General features: G+C 31.4%; 1 protein-coding gene across 4 annotated transcripts; it reads right to left on the bottom strand.

Annotated features, from left to right (window-relative positions):
- Positions 1–11,721: 11,721 nt before the first annotated feature.
- LOC145562378 (uncharacterized) lies at positions 11,722–18,777 on the bottom strand. 4 transcript variants are annotated; one of them, XM_081622637.1, is made up of 5 exons: positions 18,620–18,777; positions 18,222–18,405; positions 16,435–16,647; positions 14,162–14,381; positions 11,722–12,085 (listed from the first exon to the last, which is right to left on the bottom strand). In XM_081622637.1, exons 2-5 carry the CDS (start codon positions 18,311–18,313, stop codon positions 11,819–11,821), a joined length of 792 nt encoding a protein of 263 aa, XP_081478763.1. In that variant the 5' UTR covers positions 18,314–18,405; positions 18,620–18,777; the 3' UTR covers positions 11,722–11,818. The 4 variants fall into 4 exon arrangements, with proteins under 4 accessions (XP_081478763.1, XP_081478764.1, XP_081478766.1 ...); XM_081622638.1 differs by having other exon boundaries at positions 18,561–18,751; XM_081622640.1 differs by lacking the exons at positions 18,222–18,405; positions 18,620–18,777 and adding an exon at positions 16,770–18,215.
- Between the last annotated feature and the right edge of the window lie 833 nt (positions 18,778–19,610).

The following is a 19,610-nucleotide window of genomic DNA, read 5'->3' on the forward strand; positions in this document are numbered from 1 at the left end:
CGGGTAAAGAGGGAGATGGAAGAAGATAAGAAATAAGTGGTGAGTGGAGATTTTGGATAAGGGTAATTTTCTTTTTATAGTAAATAATGGGTATTCTTTTACCGTATTTTTTTGTATACGTATAACAATTGTATTGTATAAAAGTACGATATTTTCTGTCTCGTCGGGGGAATATGTCATTTTCATTATAAACAAGTATTGTTTAACCGTTTTAAAGTATAATAATTATATAGGTATGTTCACTTAGAGTATTAGAGTATTCTATTTTATCTAGAGATTTTTTACGATTGGTACAATACCCCATTATTTGGTCCACTTGCCTATAAAAAGCCCACTAGTCCAAAGACTCGTGCCCAACCGAGGTAGGGAAATGACAAACATTCCTTTTCCTACAATAAAGTTTGTCGCACATAGAAAATTATTACTGTCTTAGTATTAAAAAGAGCTCCTTTATATACATTTGTTTTACCACAAGCTAAAATAACATTGTTTTTTCGTCCCGCAGTTAATACTTGATCCGATAAGTACAAGTTCAGATCAAACACATCGATATTTATTTAAGTATAATTGAGTATTATATGGACGAGGATAAAAGAAAAATACTTGTGGGTATAAATACAACGCGTAGAAGAGTACGTAACTGAGAATAGTAAAATCAGCGTAAAAAACGGATCTTGCCTACGCCTGATTTTCTACATTTCAGTAAAAGATGAATCAATGCTCTGACATGATTCCTTCATGATTTGTTACGTTTTTGTTTTTTATTTTGTTTGTCTTCATCTTTCTTTTCCTTTTTTTTTTTATTTTTTATTTTTTTTACTTTTATTTTCTTTTTTATTTATTTTATTTACTTTTTATTTTTTTTTTACTTGCTTATTTCGGTTTAGTTTTTTCTATCCTTTTGTCAATTTTGAAGAACGATTGTCAATAGTGAAATAATGTTACTTTTTTTTTATCTCTCACGGTTAATATTGTATCCAATAAATTTTAGATTGGACCAATTGTATCAAAAATTATCTGACGGAAATTGGGACGGCTGGATTTCGTACTGCATATTACTATTCAAATACTATTTGACACTATTCAAACACTATTTGACACTATTCAAATAAGCATTTTTACGCTTGTTTACGCTGCCGACGTGAATTTGGGCTTCTGTTTAATTCATTTTCCTGTTGTTTTGATCTAATTTTGTATCTTTTATCTTTGTTTTCTTACGACTATGATAGATATAAATTTATGTTTTAGTAGAGTAAAGCAAGATAAAAGCCAATCTGTTTTTTTAAAGGTCAGTCAGTTGAGGGAATATATTTTACTCTTGACTACCTTAAATTTTTGTCGTATGACTTTACATGGTATATTTTCACTTTGACGACGTGAATCTTATGACTTTATATGATTTACCTTACTTTATACTTTTAGTAAGGGTCGTTGCTTGTAATGCTCGTACGTATAAGATTTTGTCGTATGATTAAATGTTCTTGGGTAAATTTATATGTACTGTCTAATAAGGGCAAGGGTTATTTTTTTTTTATAAGCTCTGAAAATATTTTGTCCAACCCTACTAGTATTGTAACCTAATCTCTTCGTGTAACTTTCATAACTGACATCTTAGGGAGATATTTATTTTATAAGTGTTGTTTTAGTACCTTGGTGAGTATAATAGTCACTAAATAAATTTAGGCACTCTGTCATACGTACACCACGTGAGTATTTTTGAGTTGTGACATGACTTGGTTATATATTTTCTTTTTTGTAATACCATAGCATTTTAGAACCTTTTTATTATATGAATATTAGAGTCTGATTTAATTACGGTTTTCTTTATTTTATCAGTTTAAGTGTTGCAAAACAGATTAAGTAGATTGTTACATATAAAACGAAAGAATTTCATATCAAGATTCTCATTAATACCAAAATCTTCATATTTACCATTTAAATCCTTGAATTATAATTTATTTACCTTTTTTTATTTACAAATTAACCCCCCTATTTTCCTATAAATACCCCCCTAATTTTCTCATTTGAGGACACCAAAAACATTTCCTACTAATTCTCTCTCTAAAAATCCTCTCTAAAAAAAAATTCTCCTCTAATATTTTGCTTTAGTTAAAATCTCTCAAATTTAGATTTATTTTTAAGATATTAGCTCATAAAAAGTATCATATAATTAAGTTGTTATTTTATTTAAGTATTGTTATTATCTTTAATTCCTATAAAAAAAATAAAAAATAAAAACACAAAAAAAATACTTCAAGTTCAAGTATTGTTGTTATTTTCATCTTTGTTAAAAAATTAGTTTAATTGTTTAAGTATTCCTATTCTATATTAAAACAAAAAAAAGGGTTTGTTTCTCAAGATTTAGTTTTATTTTTCAAGTTTATTTTCTATAATCAAAAATCAAAAAAAGTTCATTAGCTTTATTTTGCACTAATTTCTTTTAATATCCCAAATTCCAAAAAAAATATCACTTAGTTATCATCTTTTAAATTTTTGATCGGCAAGAAGGGTTATCTAAAAAATTGCTACATCTAGCTCAAGGTATTATTTTTATTCCTTTCTTAATTTCCTTAATTATTATTATTATGCTAACTAATGTATTTGTTTCCATGTGATGCTACCAATAGGGGTAATGACGATATTAGGTGCTAAATTAGCCCTGAATCTTTCATTACTCCACATTAGAAAGCCAAGCCTATTGGTGAGGTGATAGGTTATAAAAGAGGGGGGTTAATTGCATTTTGCATTGCATCTTTTTCTAATGCATTTAAAATATGAAAGGCTAATATATTCATGTGTTTGTCTAAGATATATTTTTTAAGAATAATTTCCTTCTTAAAGTGAGCTTAAAGATCTAAGGAATTAAGATTTTATGTAAAGGATGTTCAAGAGTAAAGACTAATTTACCACGTCTCAAAGATGGCCTATAAAACAACACTTACATCCAGAAACAGTTCCTTTTCTTTAGCTCAAGGGATAGAATTTTTCAAGAGTTTTCCAACCGTATCTCACAATAATTTTTCAATTTTACTATGATATTTAATGATTTTTTTAGTTCAAGCTATCAAAGAGATGAAAAAGGCACGTTTTTTTCTTAATTGCTTTTTTTAAAACTATATTAATTTATTTTTAAGAAACTAGTGGTGTCATGGAACCTATATTACACTATATTATGTATTTTTCATTTGTGGAACTTTAATTATTAAGAGTGTTAAGTAACTTTAATCTTATTCTAAATATGACTTTAGAAATAAGAATTTTTAACAAACTTTAATTCTAAAGATGTTTTAAAAATCTTTAATTTTATTTTAAAGATGACTTTCGAAATAAATGATGTCTTAAGAACTGTAATTTTATTTTAAGACGACTTCAGAAATAAAAGTTTTTTACAAACTTTATTTTCTTTACTTTAAGACGATTTTAGAAATAAAATCTTTTATAATTTTGTGAACCTTCTTATTTCAAACCCTTTTGTAACACAAGAATGAATCATAACTTTGCTTATTTATTTTTAATAATAATGATAGTTAATATGAGGTTGTGGCCTCATTTCTAAACATGAGGTTAAGATTAATTATTTAGTTGTATAAGGTTGTAACAATTATCCATCTCCATAAAAATAAGCTTATATCCCATTATAATTACACGATGGATTAATTGACAATCGGATATGATTAAATAGTTTACTGTTCCCTTATATTTGAAAGTAAGGCCTTAACAGGTGTCGTGTTTTACTTGGTCAATTCCATTAAGTCTAAACACATAACCCTTAAAACCTTACAAAAATTACCCTTGAGTGTTTTTAAACCCAAAGTGAGGTTATACAGTGAACCCTTACGGTTTCACTCCAAAAAATACCTTGACCCACTAAAAAGTCGTCAATTGGGACGCATTTGTAGAATTATCTTGTTCAAAAGACATTTTTAGTGATCACTAATCAGGGTAATTTTCCTCAACCAAGGTGGTTCATTTTACTTTTATGAGTAAATCCGTCAAAGACCACTAAAATCCCATTTACAAGAATGTCGTTTATGTCAACTACTCAAATTAAAAACCCAATGGAATTGGTTACTTAAAACATGGCATTTGTCCGAACTACGAAGGTTTTGATCCGTGAGTGAATTCAAAATCTCACTTTATGATCGGTACGTAGTGCAACTTTGGTGCTCAAACCTGCCTTATATTAATTATTATGTCATTTTATGTGATTAACATGTTTTAAAACTTGACTTTTAGCAACACAATAGTAAGAGCTCGTTCCTTAGAATGGAAGGGAAGACGAGTTCCAGACGTTCGATTCTCTTAACCTAAACCCCGAACCCTGTGCCTTGTTTCTTTTTATGGAGTTAGCAGTTGATTTTTTTTTTTAGTTTCATTTCTTAAAATTGACTGTTTTAAAATATGTCCTTATTCGGATAAAAATAAGGTGGCGACTCTAAGTTTTTAATTATAAGTCTTACACTTAAGTGGAACCTTTATAGACTAATTTTTGTCCGTTAAAAACCAGGTACCACAGAAGCATGGATTATTTGTGATGGATTATTGAATGGAAATAATTATTTTGGCATGTTATATATGAACCACACTTTTATTATTGGCATGATAAAGAGCATGTGTAATTAAACTAAATGTTTAATTTGGTTTGGAATATTAAAAAGGAATTTTATTATGGTTCATATATTTTTTATGGATGCTATAAGCATGGGAAAGGAGCTATGTAAGTGTCTATGTACACGAGGAATAAGTTATATGTTGGTGCCTCAGTGCACTTAAGGTGTTTCTAACACCGAGGGATAGGAATTGTGGCGCATTACGCATTTAAGGTGTCTTAGACACCGAGGTAGATTTAAAAAGGGTTCAACATTAAATATCATGTGGTCACTAATTATTCAAGAATTAAATTAGAGTGTTTAATTGTTTGGATAATTATAATATTTGATTGTGCTATGGTTTGAGAGTCCTCACCAAGTTTAATAATATGTAAATAACATAAAGTGAAAGAGATTACACACCAAAACTCTTGGAACATATACACCTTGAGTATGAACATATGGGGGGAGTTATGGGGTTTTATATTTAACCATAATTTCTACTGGGAGTACAGGACGCTGTATTTTTCCTTTTATTATTATGCGCAGGAATTCCGCCACTTACAAGTGATTCTTTTATACTGACACGGTTAGCTCCCGTGTTAGTACCCCTTTATTGGGGCAAGTTAGGGGGAAAACCCGTTCGATGCGTAATCAATGCTAAATGAATCATTTAGTTACTTAATTGAGAAGTCATATTGTATGTTGTATGCTTGTAAACAGGAGCAACGAGGTAAGTTGTGTGTTGATAGGTGAAAGCATGTTAGTGTGTTTAATTACGCTTATATACTCAGCTTTACTGATTGTGTGTTTGTGTGTTTGCTGGCCTTGTCTTTACCTTGGCCCTATGATGACCCATTTTTAATGGAGAGTAGTGGAAATGAGTAGAGAGAAGCTTTTTGGTGATGAAATATATTCATGATGAGCATGAGTGAAGAGCGAATCATACTAGTTTCCATAAGTTTATGATATGTTTATTGCTTTAATTATTTTAATATATTATGTTGGTGAGACTAACGCAAAGGTTTTGAATTGGTTCGGTTTTGTTAAGGGCCTACAATGATTCCAAGTTGTAGGTTGACTTTGTTTTACTTGGTTTGACTTTACTTTCGTCGGTTGACTTTTTAAGTTGAGTCGTTTTGAATGTTTTTAAAGATAGTCTTCCGCTGTGTGTCTTTGATAGTTGCCTTAGCCATTTTTACGGTGGCAGTAATGTCTTAGATTTTCCTATTTTGAGTTTTAAACAGAGCAAAACAGGTATTTTAAAAGAAAGGAATTTGTAGGGTGTTACATCTAACTTCTCTCTAATTCACACATTTCACTACTATTTTCAGTGACTAACTTTATTGTTGGAGGTGACTATTCAGTTTACCGAGAAATTCATTCTTTTGCAGATAATCATATATGAGTTGCGACATTACCTTTGTAATCTCCCGATATATCTTAAAAAAACACGAAACATTTGACATCGTTTGTGAGGAGATTGTAGGCGTCATCGGATTTGGCCTACTTTATCACTTGTGAATGTGCTTGAAAATCATAGAAAGATGTGAAATTGATATTGAATCGAAAGGGACAAGGGACAAAGTACAAGAACGCCAACAATTTTTTAAGGAATGAACTTGTAGACTGTTCATTGACTTTAATGAAAGAAATAAAGGCAACTACGGTCTTAGATTCATGAAGGTTACACCTCATTCACAATCCATGAGATTGCCAACTCCATATGGTCACGAAACACGAAAGGAGGGTTCAGGGATGACGGGATGAATTTGAATCGGGAATACAATTTCGCACGTATTGACCTTAATTCAGTTCTTATAGCGACATGTATTTATTGCAATCGAAAAGACATACAAACATAGATTCAATTTGGTCCAAAAGTAGTTTACGCTAAGTTAGTTGAATATTTTTTAGTAAATTATGATCATTTCATTAAACAACATAATTACTAGGAACCTAAACAGGTTGTCCATAATTTTATTAGTCATGATTTTCAAATACAAGTCTTGTTTAACGAATATGTTGATCATGGATATAAAGCAATAAAATCACGTATAACGAATAAAACATGTGATAAATAACATTGGAAATAACCTAGCATATACTAGCAATAATTAAAATAAACCTAGTAATCAAAGCAATAAAAATAATTAGAGTAAATAAATCCAAGAGAATTAATTACTCACTTTGAATGCGCAACTTTGAATACTACATCATGAATAAATATTTGTAAATTTCAATTAAAAAAAAATAATAAATCGAAAGAATTAAATTAAATAGTTAGAAAAATTGATATCGCCTTTGGGATTTACCTTTACACAATGGTCAAAAAGCAAGGTAGATCCTTCGGATCTTGTTATTTGTGTGTCTAAAAGAAATTTGAACCGTCATTTGTGTGTCTTTTGATCGCAACTAATACATGTTGCTATAAGAATTGAGTAGAAGCCTGTACAAGCGAATTGTCTTCTTAATCCAATTTTCGTACCATCATCCTTGCACCCTCTCTTTTGTGGCTAATTTAAATGATCCATCAATATTTACAAGTTCTATAAAAACTTGTTGCCAACTCTTTACTTTATTGTCCATATCGTATTATGTCAATATCCACTTCCTACAATTGTGAAGTATATACATGTATGCGAAGGTAGGCACATTTCACATGACGCCTACAAAACCCAATTTCAATCTATATCTATATACTTTACTAAAAGAGAAGCGGATCATTGTGGAGCTGACAAATGTCTGTCTCTGATTCACTTCTCTTAATATAGTAAAACAATTAAAAATATATATATGAAGCACAAAAGATAAAGTAACTAAATTCAATTATGGTAAATAATTGAAAATAAAAAAATATTACTCTATTTATATATTTGTATTTTGTATATGACTTAATGCAAATCATCTTGATACTTTAATAAGTAGTTGCGTTATAAACGATTATTTAAGGAATCGAGATTTTTTTTTTTTTTTTTTTTTTTTGGCTTCCAACATTATGAGCTAAATAATGATCAATTAGATATATGACTTTGGACATTTTGAGATTATATGCTAAATAAATGCTAATTACTTATTAATCATTTTGCAAAGAAGAAAGTTAATTGTTAGCAAAAATTGTGCCAAAAAATTATGACAAGCGGATCAATGTGGAGCTTAGAGGTGTCAATTTTGAGTGTTTGAGTCGGGTTCGATGAGGTCGGGTCTGGTCTAATTTTAAACCAGAGTCCTCCTGAATTAATGTGTACATGAGAGTCGAAATCTAAATCGAATATTATTCGAGTTGGTTTCGGATCGGGTTGGTCAAGTTAAGTTTTACTCCATAACACCTTAGTGGAACTAACAAATGTCATTGACTAGCTTATCTTATATTTGTAGTACTGTATACTTCCTCTATTTTTTTTAGTTGACAACGTTTGATTTTTACACTATTCACACAACACACTTTGACTCGCTTTTGTGATTTATAGATACAATAAAACATATTCATGTAGGATCTTGTTTGAATCGTTTCAATGTATATTTTATTAATATCCACTTTTTGTATTTTTACAATGTTGATAATTAGAGATATTAATCGTTAAAAACATGCGTTAACAAGCGTGATAATAGAAAGGTGTCAACTAAAAAAAACAGAGGAAGTATTAAATAAGAAAAATTTATGCCAAAATTTATGACAAGTGGATCAGTGAGAGCTAACAAGTATTATGACTCTAAATTATAGTATAATATATTACATAATATCTTTGGTTGGTTTTTAATATATAAATTATATAGATTTAAAAATATATTTTATTGAATTTGATTGATTCTAAATATTGAAAATGAATTCATTTATGTAATCAGCCAATGATTTTATTCGGATATAATTTATTCTAATACATTTATTTAATCAACCTTAATACTCCATTTTCAATTCCCTACATATACAATTATTACTTTTTCCTTAAAAAAAATAAGAATATATATATATATATATATATATATATATATATATATATATATATATATATATATATATATATATATAACTTCTTATAAAAAACTAAGGGCCTGTTCACTTTAGCTTAATTTCAGTTCAGTTCAATTCAGTTCACTTCAGTTCAATTTAGCTCCTAATTTCCTTTTCTCATAAAATATTCAGTTCAGTTCAGTTCAGTTCAGTAAATGTGAACAGGTCCTAAGTAAAAAATATATTTAAACTAGCAAAAAGTATGCCAAATATTTATGCATACTTGATAACTATTAAATATTCCATACAGTTCTTTGTAAAAAAAATAAATAAATAAATAAATAAATAAATAAATTTATTCCATACAGTTCTATAATTAATAATTAAATATTATTTAATGTAATTTATATGAACATTATTCTCATTTTTATAATCATTGAATTTTCATCATATTTTAATTTTATATAATTCATACATACCTATATCTATAATTTTTAATTCATTCATATTTACAAGAATACAGGTCATAAAAAAATACATTACCAACATGATTGATTAGTTGATGATGAATTATGTCTTTCATTCATATAAATCTTACAAGTAATAAATATCTTTTATTCAAATGTTATTTTACAATATTGATCTACATCTATATATTTGTGTTGTACATTCAATCAATTGGTTGTTGTACGACTATTATGTAAAAGTTTTTGGCACAATGCTTAGGAAAATATATACATGTAGGTAAGATATAAGGTTCTTATTGTGTCAATAAAGATTAAGTGAATGTGACGGGTAAAATAGATATTAGGTTGTACAACTATCAAGTTCTATTTTGTTCACCTTATTTTCACTTATTGCAGGTGTAATAAGTTCAGTTATTACAACTAAAATAAAGGTTCTTAATAAGTTCTAATAAAGGTTACCCAAATACAAATCACAACTAAAATAAGTTTTAATAAGATGTTAAGGTCTAATAATTAAGTTCCAATCAGTGAAAATCAGGTGAATAAAACACACCCTAAATCGGTTAATATGAAAAGAAAATATTAGTTTTAATATCCTCTACAGGAGATAGAAAATAACTTTTCATGAATAGAACATAATAATTTATTCGTTTTTTTTTTTTTGACAAGTTATTCATTTTTCAATAAAATAACAATATAAAAAATAAAAAAGAAGTAAAATATAACAAATACAAATGACAAAGTACTACTCATATCACATTCCTTAATTTTTGTATTAGCCATTATTGTCAATGAATACTTAAATAATTTATTTGTTAATATAAATAAGTCCATTATTACTAATTCATATATTATTTATCAATATCGATCTATACATATATATTTGTGTTGTATATTCACTCATTTTTTGGTTGTGCAACTGTTATGTGATTTTTTTAGCACAATGCTTACACAAAATATATACAGGTAGATAAGATATAAGGGTACTATGTCTATAGATTTGGTGATTATAATGGGTAAAATAGATATTATATTGTATAACTATTAAACCGATTAATATGATGAAAAAATTTTAGTTTTGAATTCCTCTACAGACAACGGGTGATAGGAAACGACTTTCCTTAGCTTGTATAGTGCATAATTTATTCATTTTTAATCAATAAAATAACAATATAAAAAAATAAAAGGAAATAAAATAAAAGCAATGCAAATGACATAAAATAATTTTCATATCACATTCCGTAAAAAATGTATTGACCATTATTGTGGTGATTAGTGAATAGAATTTTAATAATTAATTTTTTAATGTAAATATGTCTATTTTTACTAATTGAATTATTTTTGTTTTGTTTTTATGAAATCAAAATTTTGATTTTTAAACCGTGCATCGCACGGGGACTATACTAGTTTGAATTAAAGAAGATTGAATAAAATACTAAACTCGGTCCAAAATCGACATCTTGCACTATTTTGGGTATACATTAAAATATATAATAAATATTAATCTTAATCTAATTGGACTAGAAAGTAGATTTCTAGCACTTTCTTATGATACATTATTTGTCTTATTCCGAGTTCGAAATCAAAATTTATGGTAATATAATATCGTCTTCCCAATTGATTTGCACCACGTGAAGATTCAGCATGACATGTGAAATGAAGGCATGTCATGTCGCTCTTTTAGCATGTCACGCCAATTTTCTTGCTTTTTTTTTTTCTCTAAACTGGCTCATTTATAAATATTACTAAAGTAGAAACTATTGACATCAAATTGTCCACGTGGCAGTTTTATAAGAAAAATTTTCCCGCTTAAATAAAATTTAATGTCATTATATTTTATTTGGATTTAAATTTCAAATTTAATTTCTCCTCCTCTCAATTTATCTATATTCTTTAATTTATTTGTTTTTCTTCTATCACCAACTATTGATATGTAATGCATCTTTCCCTTATGCTTCATCGAACAAAATACTTTGATGTATATATTTATTTTTTCTATTTTCCTTTATATATTTCAAGTTTAAAATCATATTTTCTTAATTAAAATCGTATAGTACAAATCTAACTTTTTTGTATATGCTCTAATTTTCATATTCAGTTTGTTCTTCTTCAAAATTAATTTTATAAAATTAGTATTTACAACTAATGGTTATGTCTCTATAATTTTTCTGATACGAGATAAAAATGCATAAAATATACTATATATTAAAGAAATTCATACATCGCACGGAACTAAATACCCTTTTACGGCTTATTTTAGGCATCAACGAAAGGTTGTTCGAGAGCCCAAACGTGTTAATCCGGTTAATCAAGGTGTAAAAGGTACTATCTTGAGGGGAATTTAATTTACTTCTTCGGGTTTATTATTTTATTAAAGTTTACTAACAAATATGTGACTTAACTCTAATACACATTCGAAATATGTGACTTAACTCTAATCTTATAGATTCAATTATTTTATGGTACTTATTATATTTTATTGCTTTGAAAAGAATGAAAACTAGTAACATGGTTGGGTCACTTTAATTGCTTATTAATTTTTTATACGCTTTATTGGTTTCAATCATATTTGCTATACATAATTTATTTCTTTATTTGCCATGATCATCATAATATTTTCCATGATCAGAGTTAGCTAAGAATTTGCCTGTAGACCCGAAGCAACATGGCCCAAATCACGAGTTTCCTATTTTAATTTTCATGCTAACCAATATAACAAAAACGATACATAATTGAGCACCAAAATTCCATCTTATATGTTACAGAAGGCATAAAATTAAATTGTAACTCTCCGTACATCAGAAATTTGCTCATTTAGAATTAAGGGCAAATGACAATTTTGGCCTTGACTTGTTCTTGCCAAGTAACTTCATTTGTTTGGCCCGTTCTTCCTCCTCTTGTTGTTTCTTTCTCCGCATAGCTTCTTCCTTCTGTCTTTGCATCTCTTCCAATTCCCGATATCGTTCCTCTTCCTTTCGCTGTTGCTCTAATGCTTCCATTCTCTGAGCTTCCTCAAGCCTCCGCCGGTTTTCTTCCAGCATCTTTTCAAGTTCTTCTTTCTCCTTTCGAGCTTGTTCCTGCAAGCAGCGAGAACTGTCAAGTATATGGGGCCTACGGTTTTCTATTTATTGATAAGGAGAGACTTGGCTGGAAGCCTGGAAACCACCATACTTACAGAGTTTCATAAAATTGTACTAACTACCTAATCAACGACAAACATAGACAGCAAAATCTTGTTACTTTATACCTCAAGCATGTTTCTCACCCCCAGAAATCCAGAACCGCAAAAAAGAAAGGGAAACTCTACGTTATAACCCTCAAAACTTCGAAATTCTATGTATCCATGGTTGTTGAAAAGTCCAAACTATAACCCCAAGGTCTAGTTAGTAATTATGTTGTACCCTTGCCGTTAAGTTTCCGTTATCTTGAAAAAAAAATAAAATAAACACCAACCCAGTCACCCAGCCGGCCGCTGCAACCCACAGCCAGCCCTAACCCGTCCCCTCGAGCACCGCCCGCCACCCAGACCCCCTTCCCTTCCTCCGGTGCTGGCGCTGCCCCGACCACCTCCTCTTCCCTTAAAACCTCCCGTAACCCCTCCCCCTCCCCTAAAAAAACCTTAAAACCTCCCACACCGCCAACCGTGGGAGATTTTGCTAGACTTTGCGTGGTTTTTGAAGGGGAAAGGGGAGGTGATCGGGGCATCGTCGACATTGGGGGAAGGGAAGGAGTTTGGGCGGCGGCCAGCACTCCGGAGGAAGGGGGTTGGGCTGGCGGTGGCAGCGGGCTGGCCATGGGGGTGTTTTTGATTTTTTTTTTTGATTTTTTTTTATTTTATTTCTGTAAGCCAATCATATGCTGGTTCGTTTAAGTCTTTAAGATAACGGAACCATTAACGGAAACTTACTGTCAAGGGTACAACAGAGTTACTAACTGGACTTTGGGGTTTACAGTGTAGACTTTTCAAAAATCTTGGACACAACATAGAATTTCGAAATCTTCAGTGGTAAATGGGTCATTCGGGTCGGGTATGGGTCGGGTCAGGTCAAGAAGTTATTGGGTCAAGTTCGGATCGGGCCGGGTCATTTCGGGTTTTGGGTTGATTTCGGGTCAACTGATAATCGAGTCGGGTCGGGTTTCGGGTCAACATTTCGGGTCGGGTCAAGTTTGGGTCGGGTTAATTTCGGGTCGAGTTAGTTCGGGTCGGGTCAATCTTCGGGTCCAATTTTCGGGTCAACTTCAGGTTGATGCATTGGGTTAAATTCAACTCTATATACATAGTATATATTTATATATTTTTTGACGATAAACTCACTATATTTATTAAGGTTACTTTTTTCATGGAATACAGTAACTGTTTGACTTTAGATTATTTTGTAATTTCATTTGGTATTGAACATTATGTTATGTACGCATTATTATTTTACTATTTTTTTTTTCTAGACTCGTGAGAATTGTGACTTTTATTTCAAGCTTTAGTTAATTTTTTTAATCTTATGGACAAACTCCGTAGAATAGTCGTTAAATTTCAATCTTTTTACAATTTTTTAATGACTTATAGAGATAAAAGGCCGAAAAAATCGAGAAAAGTAATGCTCAAAATATGTAAATTACTTACACTGTTACACATTACAAATTAATAAAAAAAAATTAAGTCGGTTTGATTGCGGTTTTTTTCTATTTCGGTTTGCTCAGGTCAAGTCTTTAGCTTAAATAGATTCTGGTCATTTAAGGTATAAGATAATTTTAGTTCGGGTCACTTTGGGTTTCGAGTCTATTTGGGTCAATTAATTCAAGTTAAAAGTCGGGTCACTTTGGGTATTGGGTCAACTTCGGGTCTCGGGTCACTTCGGGTAGGGTCATTTCGGGTCTCGGGTCAATTTCAGGTCGGGTCATCTCGGGTCGAGTCATTTCGGGTTTTGGGTTAAGGTCGGGTCAATTCCACATCGGGTCGGGTTGATTCGGGTTTTGGGGTCAATTTCGGGTCACTATTTTCAAGTCGATTTCGGGTCATGGGTCGGGTCATTCAGGTCTAGTCATCGGGTCTGGGTCAAAATTGTCAGGTCTAGTTATAACGTAGAATTTCCCAAAAAGATAATATAAATTAAAAAAAAAAAGAAAAAAATTAAATTAACTACTTTAGTTTACTTTACCTCTTTCCGCTGAGCATCAAGTTTGGCAGTTAGCTTTTCTCTCTCGAGTTCAGCAGCAACCTCTTCATGTAATTTCTTTCTACCATCCTCCAACTGCCTCTGTATTTCTAGCTTGATCTCCTCGGAATTCAGGCTGTCAGCAACTTTTTTACAAATTGTTTCCTCCACTCTTCTAGCAGTTTCCTCCTCAATTAGTTTTAATTCAGCTTCCTGCTGACGCCTGTTGGGAAAGGGGAAAAGGGTATTAATTACAAATATCATAGCAATATGGCACAGAAGCGGACACACCTTGTCTGTCTATACAACCAATTGCCAAACATCATCTACAACGTGGCAGGGCTGCTAAAAAAGTCTACTGTTAGTCATCAAGAAACTAATTGAACAAGTCTTTTTGGTTGCTCTCCTTTTCCATTCTGTAACCAATGAATGGCAAACTGACCTTTATATTATATTTACGCTTTTAAGGCATACCTCTAACTGAATCCAGATCCAAACAATGACAAACTTGTGTACAGTAGATAAAGGAGGCAGCCAATGGATCATCAAATATAACAAGTTGAAACAAAGCAGTATCTTCCTTCAGAAAAGCCTGTGGAGGAGAATGTCAAGTAACCTGCTGCACTTAAAAGCTAATCATGAAAATATTTAAATTCAAACCTTAAATATCTGTATATCTGTGTTAAACAAATATAATCACCCAATACTTTTGAAGAATTCAAACATCATAAAGCAGGTAATTCTGACAAAAACCAGTTCATAAGACCACCAAGACATCAGCCTGATCCAATCCAAGCCAGCATCTTTCTTTATTGATTAATCTGGCTGATTTTCTAGTATACTCAAAAGGAAACTTGTCTACATGCACAGTACCAGTTTTCAATGACCTACATGCAGAAACATATTGTTTGTCGCCTACAGCACATCAAACCTAAGAGGGCAAGAAAACTAAAGGAGGAGAAAGGAAAAGATGTACAGGTGTATACTACTCACACAGCTATGAAGCATATAAAGACAAATCCAATTCAAAACCAAGACTCTTGCCTACTACAAAACGTAACATTTCCTCGGTTCCAAAATAAGTGCAACATGGGGGAGGATGTGACAAGGAAAAGTACAGAGATAAAAAGAGGGACCCACATAATGAGAGAGATAAAGTGAACAAAATTACAAATTACCAAATAAAGCAGTGGAACAATTACTTTAAAACTTCATTAAATGGGAAGATATGCAATTATCATGAAATGGAGGAAGTATCCATCTTCTTATGCTAGAATTGTATCATTGGAATATTCAGGACGGTTCATCTGTGAATTACACAGGCTGACAAAATATCCTATGTTCAGCCTTGATGAAGTTCCATCAACAGCAAAAAAGAATGCACTATACACTTACAGCTAAACAAAACATCCTCTTCATCAAAAGAAAGTTTCATGGTCTGTTTAGACTTCAGATTAACAACACAACAAGGGCCACAAATCAGCACATAAAAATCAATCAACCCAATAATAATTGGAAGAATTATAATCACATAAATGTTGCTAGGATCAAGAATGGAAATATGAATATCAAGTTTTTCAACCTTCATAAGACAAAACCATGGTACCCTAACAACTATTTAGACATCCATAAATCAGTGAATTCATTAATACTATGTACGTCGTAATATCAAAATAAACCAACATTTGGTTACAGAAAACCATTATAGCGAAAATCAACTTCAGACAGTTTCAGGGTGATTTGGGGTGGAGTAAGCCCAGGGGATGGGGAAAAGCTTTAGAAGGCAATTTCATTAGATTGGCGGCTCCATACATAGTATGCATGTGTATAAGCAAGGATATATTATGTATGCAATTTACGCTAGATTACAAACTCGGTTCAATGATCTGTTACCATATGACAGACTGGAGTGAGTAGTATCATTGCAACTCTAATTTCCACCTTTTCAGTACCTCTCAACATAACAGATTAATCAATATGAAGAAGGGTACTAATTTACAAATGTACCTTCAGTTCACATTTTATATATATATATCTATTAAAATATACCATACAACCCAAAATATAAACATTATACATATAAACAAACAGAAGACACATAGAAAATGTTATACAAGAATATTAAGATTATAAATAAGCAGAATCAAATACAACCTCTGAAGCCAAATTCAGATTCCAAAGACATACTATAGATTACAATGACAATTAGAACTTAAACTATCATATGAAACAGGGGGAAAAAATCATATTGATTAAAGAAATTTCAATATATATACCTTTGCTTCTCTTCTTCTAATTTCAACTTCTCATTGGCATTTTTCTGCTCTACTGAGTCAAGGGTTGGACTAGGAGATTTGCATACTGGAGACAACGAAGTGCTGTTACTTCGTCGCCGTCTATAGCGTCTAGGTGATGCTGAACGACTTCTATGACGCCTTGGGGTGCGAGAACGATTTTTGTGGCGACGGGGGGAAATAGAACTTTTTCTTCTGTAGGATAAAAGGAAGACTGTTGAGAGAAAATCTAATGCCTGCAAATGATGCAATACTAAATGAAGAGTAAAGGTGCTGACACTCCCAATCACAGTTATTCCAAAAGCACTTGTCTTTACCTCATTAAAATGTAAACAAAAATCTTTGTGGTGCTCCATCTTTAATCACATGATGTCGCTAATCACAATGGTGGAACAAAGTAAAGCCAGCAGCACATATTACCTGCTCACCTCCCAATAATGGGAAGCAACTTCTCTCAAGACTTACAAGCAAAGAATTGTATCCTATTCTTAGAACATTCTACCAATGAGAATGACACAGCCAGCAGTACCCAATGATGCAAATAGACGTACAATCTTCATTGAAGGAATAAAGATAATAGGGGTAATGACGTCTATTTAAGGTCAATCCTGTCATTTGCTTTCCTAAATAGGGGTAATGACGATATTAGCTACAATGATAGGATTGACCTTCATTAAGCAAAATTGAAGAATTACACAGCCAGCAGTACCCAATGATGCAAGAAATCTCAGGAAACCAAAAACAAGACAACAATACCTATATAGGAGAACATGGAAGCTCTGCAACTATGATTCCCAGTTACTACGTAGCTCATAATAAACAAGGAACACAATACAGCAATTATATTGCCTCAGCAAGGGTATTTCAACCTAAATATAACATTCTAAACATCATGTTAAGATATTAACACAAAACTATCAAAAGAGAAATAGTTAATTCAACAAAAAAACAGGTAAACAAGAGCGGAAGAACAAACGAAAAATAAATGGCCAATAATCAAGCTCAACCTCTTGTGAAATAGCCTTTACATAAGTGCTTGTATGATTGAATATAGGATAAAATTTGTCTTAGGAAGTTTAAGCAATTCCTAGGAAATGCTAAGTTTTGTTTGGTTGATCATGGAGAGTTTAACTTCCAATGGGCCTAGGTAGGTACTAGGTTGGTTGAATATAGGAATTTCCACTTACCTAGGAGGGCCTAGGTAGGTACTTCCTCCAATATATTTCCTAGAAAGTTCAAATTACGATGTTGTAAACAACCAAACACCATCTTCTCAACTTCCCACAATATTCCAATTCCTGGCTTTCTTTTGTCATCCAAGCAAGCACTAAGACTAAGTTCCATGCCTCCACTAAATGTATTAAACAAAAAGTAGCTTGTGAAATTAAATTACATTTTGACATTACTGTATACATACTTGCACTTTGGACCGATTTTAATGACCAATTCTCCATTATTTTTTTATAAACAGGGCAGCCCCGCGATTCATATATATCTAGTATTTCAATCCTAGAGATGATTGGTCCATAAGCTCCACCCTTGAATATATAGGCACATTAAATAACCCTTGAGAAAAATTATTCATACCCCAAAATTAAAAATACCCACAACTAAACTCTAAAAAGGTTGTGATATACAGTTTGAAAAAACACTCTCCATCACAAATTGATCTACATTCATCAATAACAGTATGATCAATCCAAAATTTAAACCTACAAAAATGGTGATTATGAGGAGGGGGTTTTCGGGGAGGGATTGAACGGGGTCACCTGCTATAAGGCGATGGGCTTCGTCCCCTATGACTTTTTCTACTACGCCTATAATTCGACGGCGATCTCGACCGAGATAAATCTCTTCCCATCACAGTTCCTCACTTCTTGTTCTTCCTTCTTTATTGGGGTTTTTGGATTATGTTCAGAAATTATCACAACACAATCTAATAGCAAAAATAATCTGTACAACCAAAAAAAATGGAAGAAACCCAATTAGCAAACTAAGCTAATTGAATTTGATGCAATTGATTAATCAGAGCATAATGAAAAAAAATCATACGAATAAGAAATTAAAAGCAATAAATAGGTAGGAAAATCATGCTTAATTTGATTAACCTTTGATGAAAATAAAGGGTAATTAGCAAGTGAAGATGTTGAGGAAAATTAAGTACCACCTGAAAGTATGTGATTGAGCGGCTTCCCTTTATACAGGGGAGGTTGAGAGAGATGAATGGTTTCAACAGTCAAGTGTTGGTGCCGAACCCTAACCGATGAACCTGTAGAGAGTTTTAGGATTTTGGGGTTATATAACTCTTCTGACTTTCTGAGATGTATCATACGCAAAGATGTCAATTTGGCTATTTGGGTTGGATTTGTGGTTTGTTTTACCTTATTCAATTTTATTTTATTTTTAGCATTTAAAAAGTTTGAGTCAAGAGTAACTTTTATGGTTTAAATAGATTGATATGTTTTGTTTTCCTCATCTTATCTTCACTTATTTTTTAGGTAACTAGTCGTTTAGGTACGCGCGTCGACGGCAAGATAAGAAATACTCGTGGATGTATTTGGTTTTTTTTTATATTCATGATTATGTTTAGGTTTTGTAATAATAAGGGTACTTTAATTTATAAGTTGTATTAAGAGGTAGTAATAAAGTTTGTAGGGGTGAAATTGATATTTGGCCTTTTTTTAGATGGTCTATTTGAAGTGTAATGTTTGGAACTGCGTTGATATTAGTTTTAGTGCAATATATTGTTTTTGGTAATGTTGTAAAACTTTGTAAAAGCGGTTGGTTATGCGTATTAATTTATTATGTAGTTGCATAATAGATTAATACAGATAAGGAACCTAGTGCGATATATACACGGTGTATAAAAAAAATAACTGGAAAAAATTTAAAACCGTAGCCAACACACGTGTGTATAGATATCATGCATAAAAGGAAGAATTTTAAAAACTACTTTCTATTTTGAGATGTTTTAAATGATGTATTGAAGTGAAAAATTTGTAAAGATGTACGGTATCGTGGAAGATATATGGACTTATTCTTGCAAAAGTGTTTTGATTAGTCAAATTAGGTACTTGAATTTGACTACTTTATAACACTCTTTTCCTTTATTGTTTATCTTCTTCTCAGTCCTTTTTGTTCCCTTTTTTTTTGTTTTT

The sequence above is a fragment of the Chenopodium album genome, chromosome 10, assembly GCF_948465745.1.
Source record: "Chenopodium album chromosome 10, dcCheAlbu1.1, whole genome shotgun sequence".
Lineage (NCBI taxonomy): Eukaryota > Viridiplantae > Streptophyta > Magnoliopsida > Caryophyllales > Amaranthaceae > Chenopodium > Chenopodium album.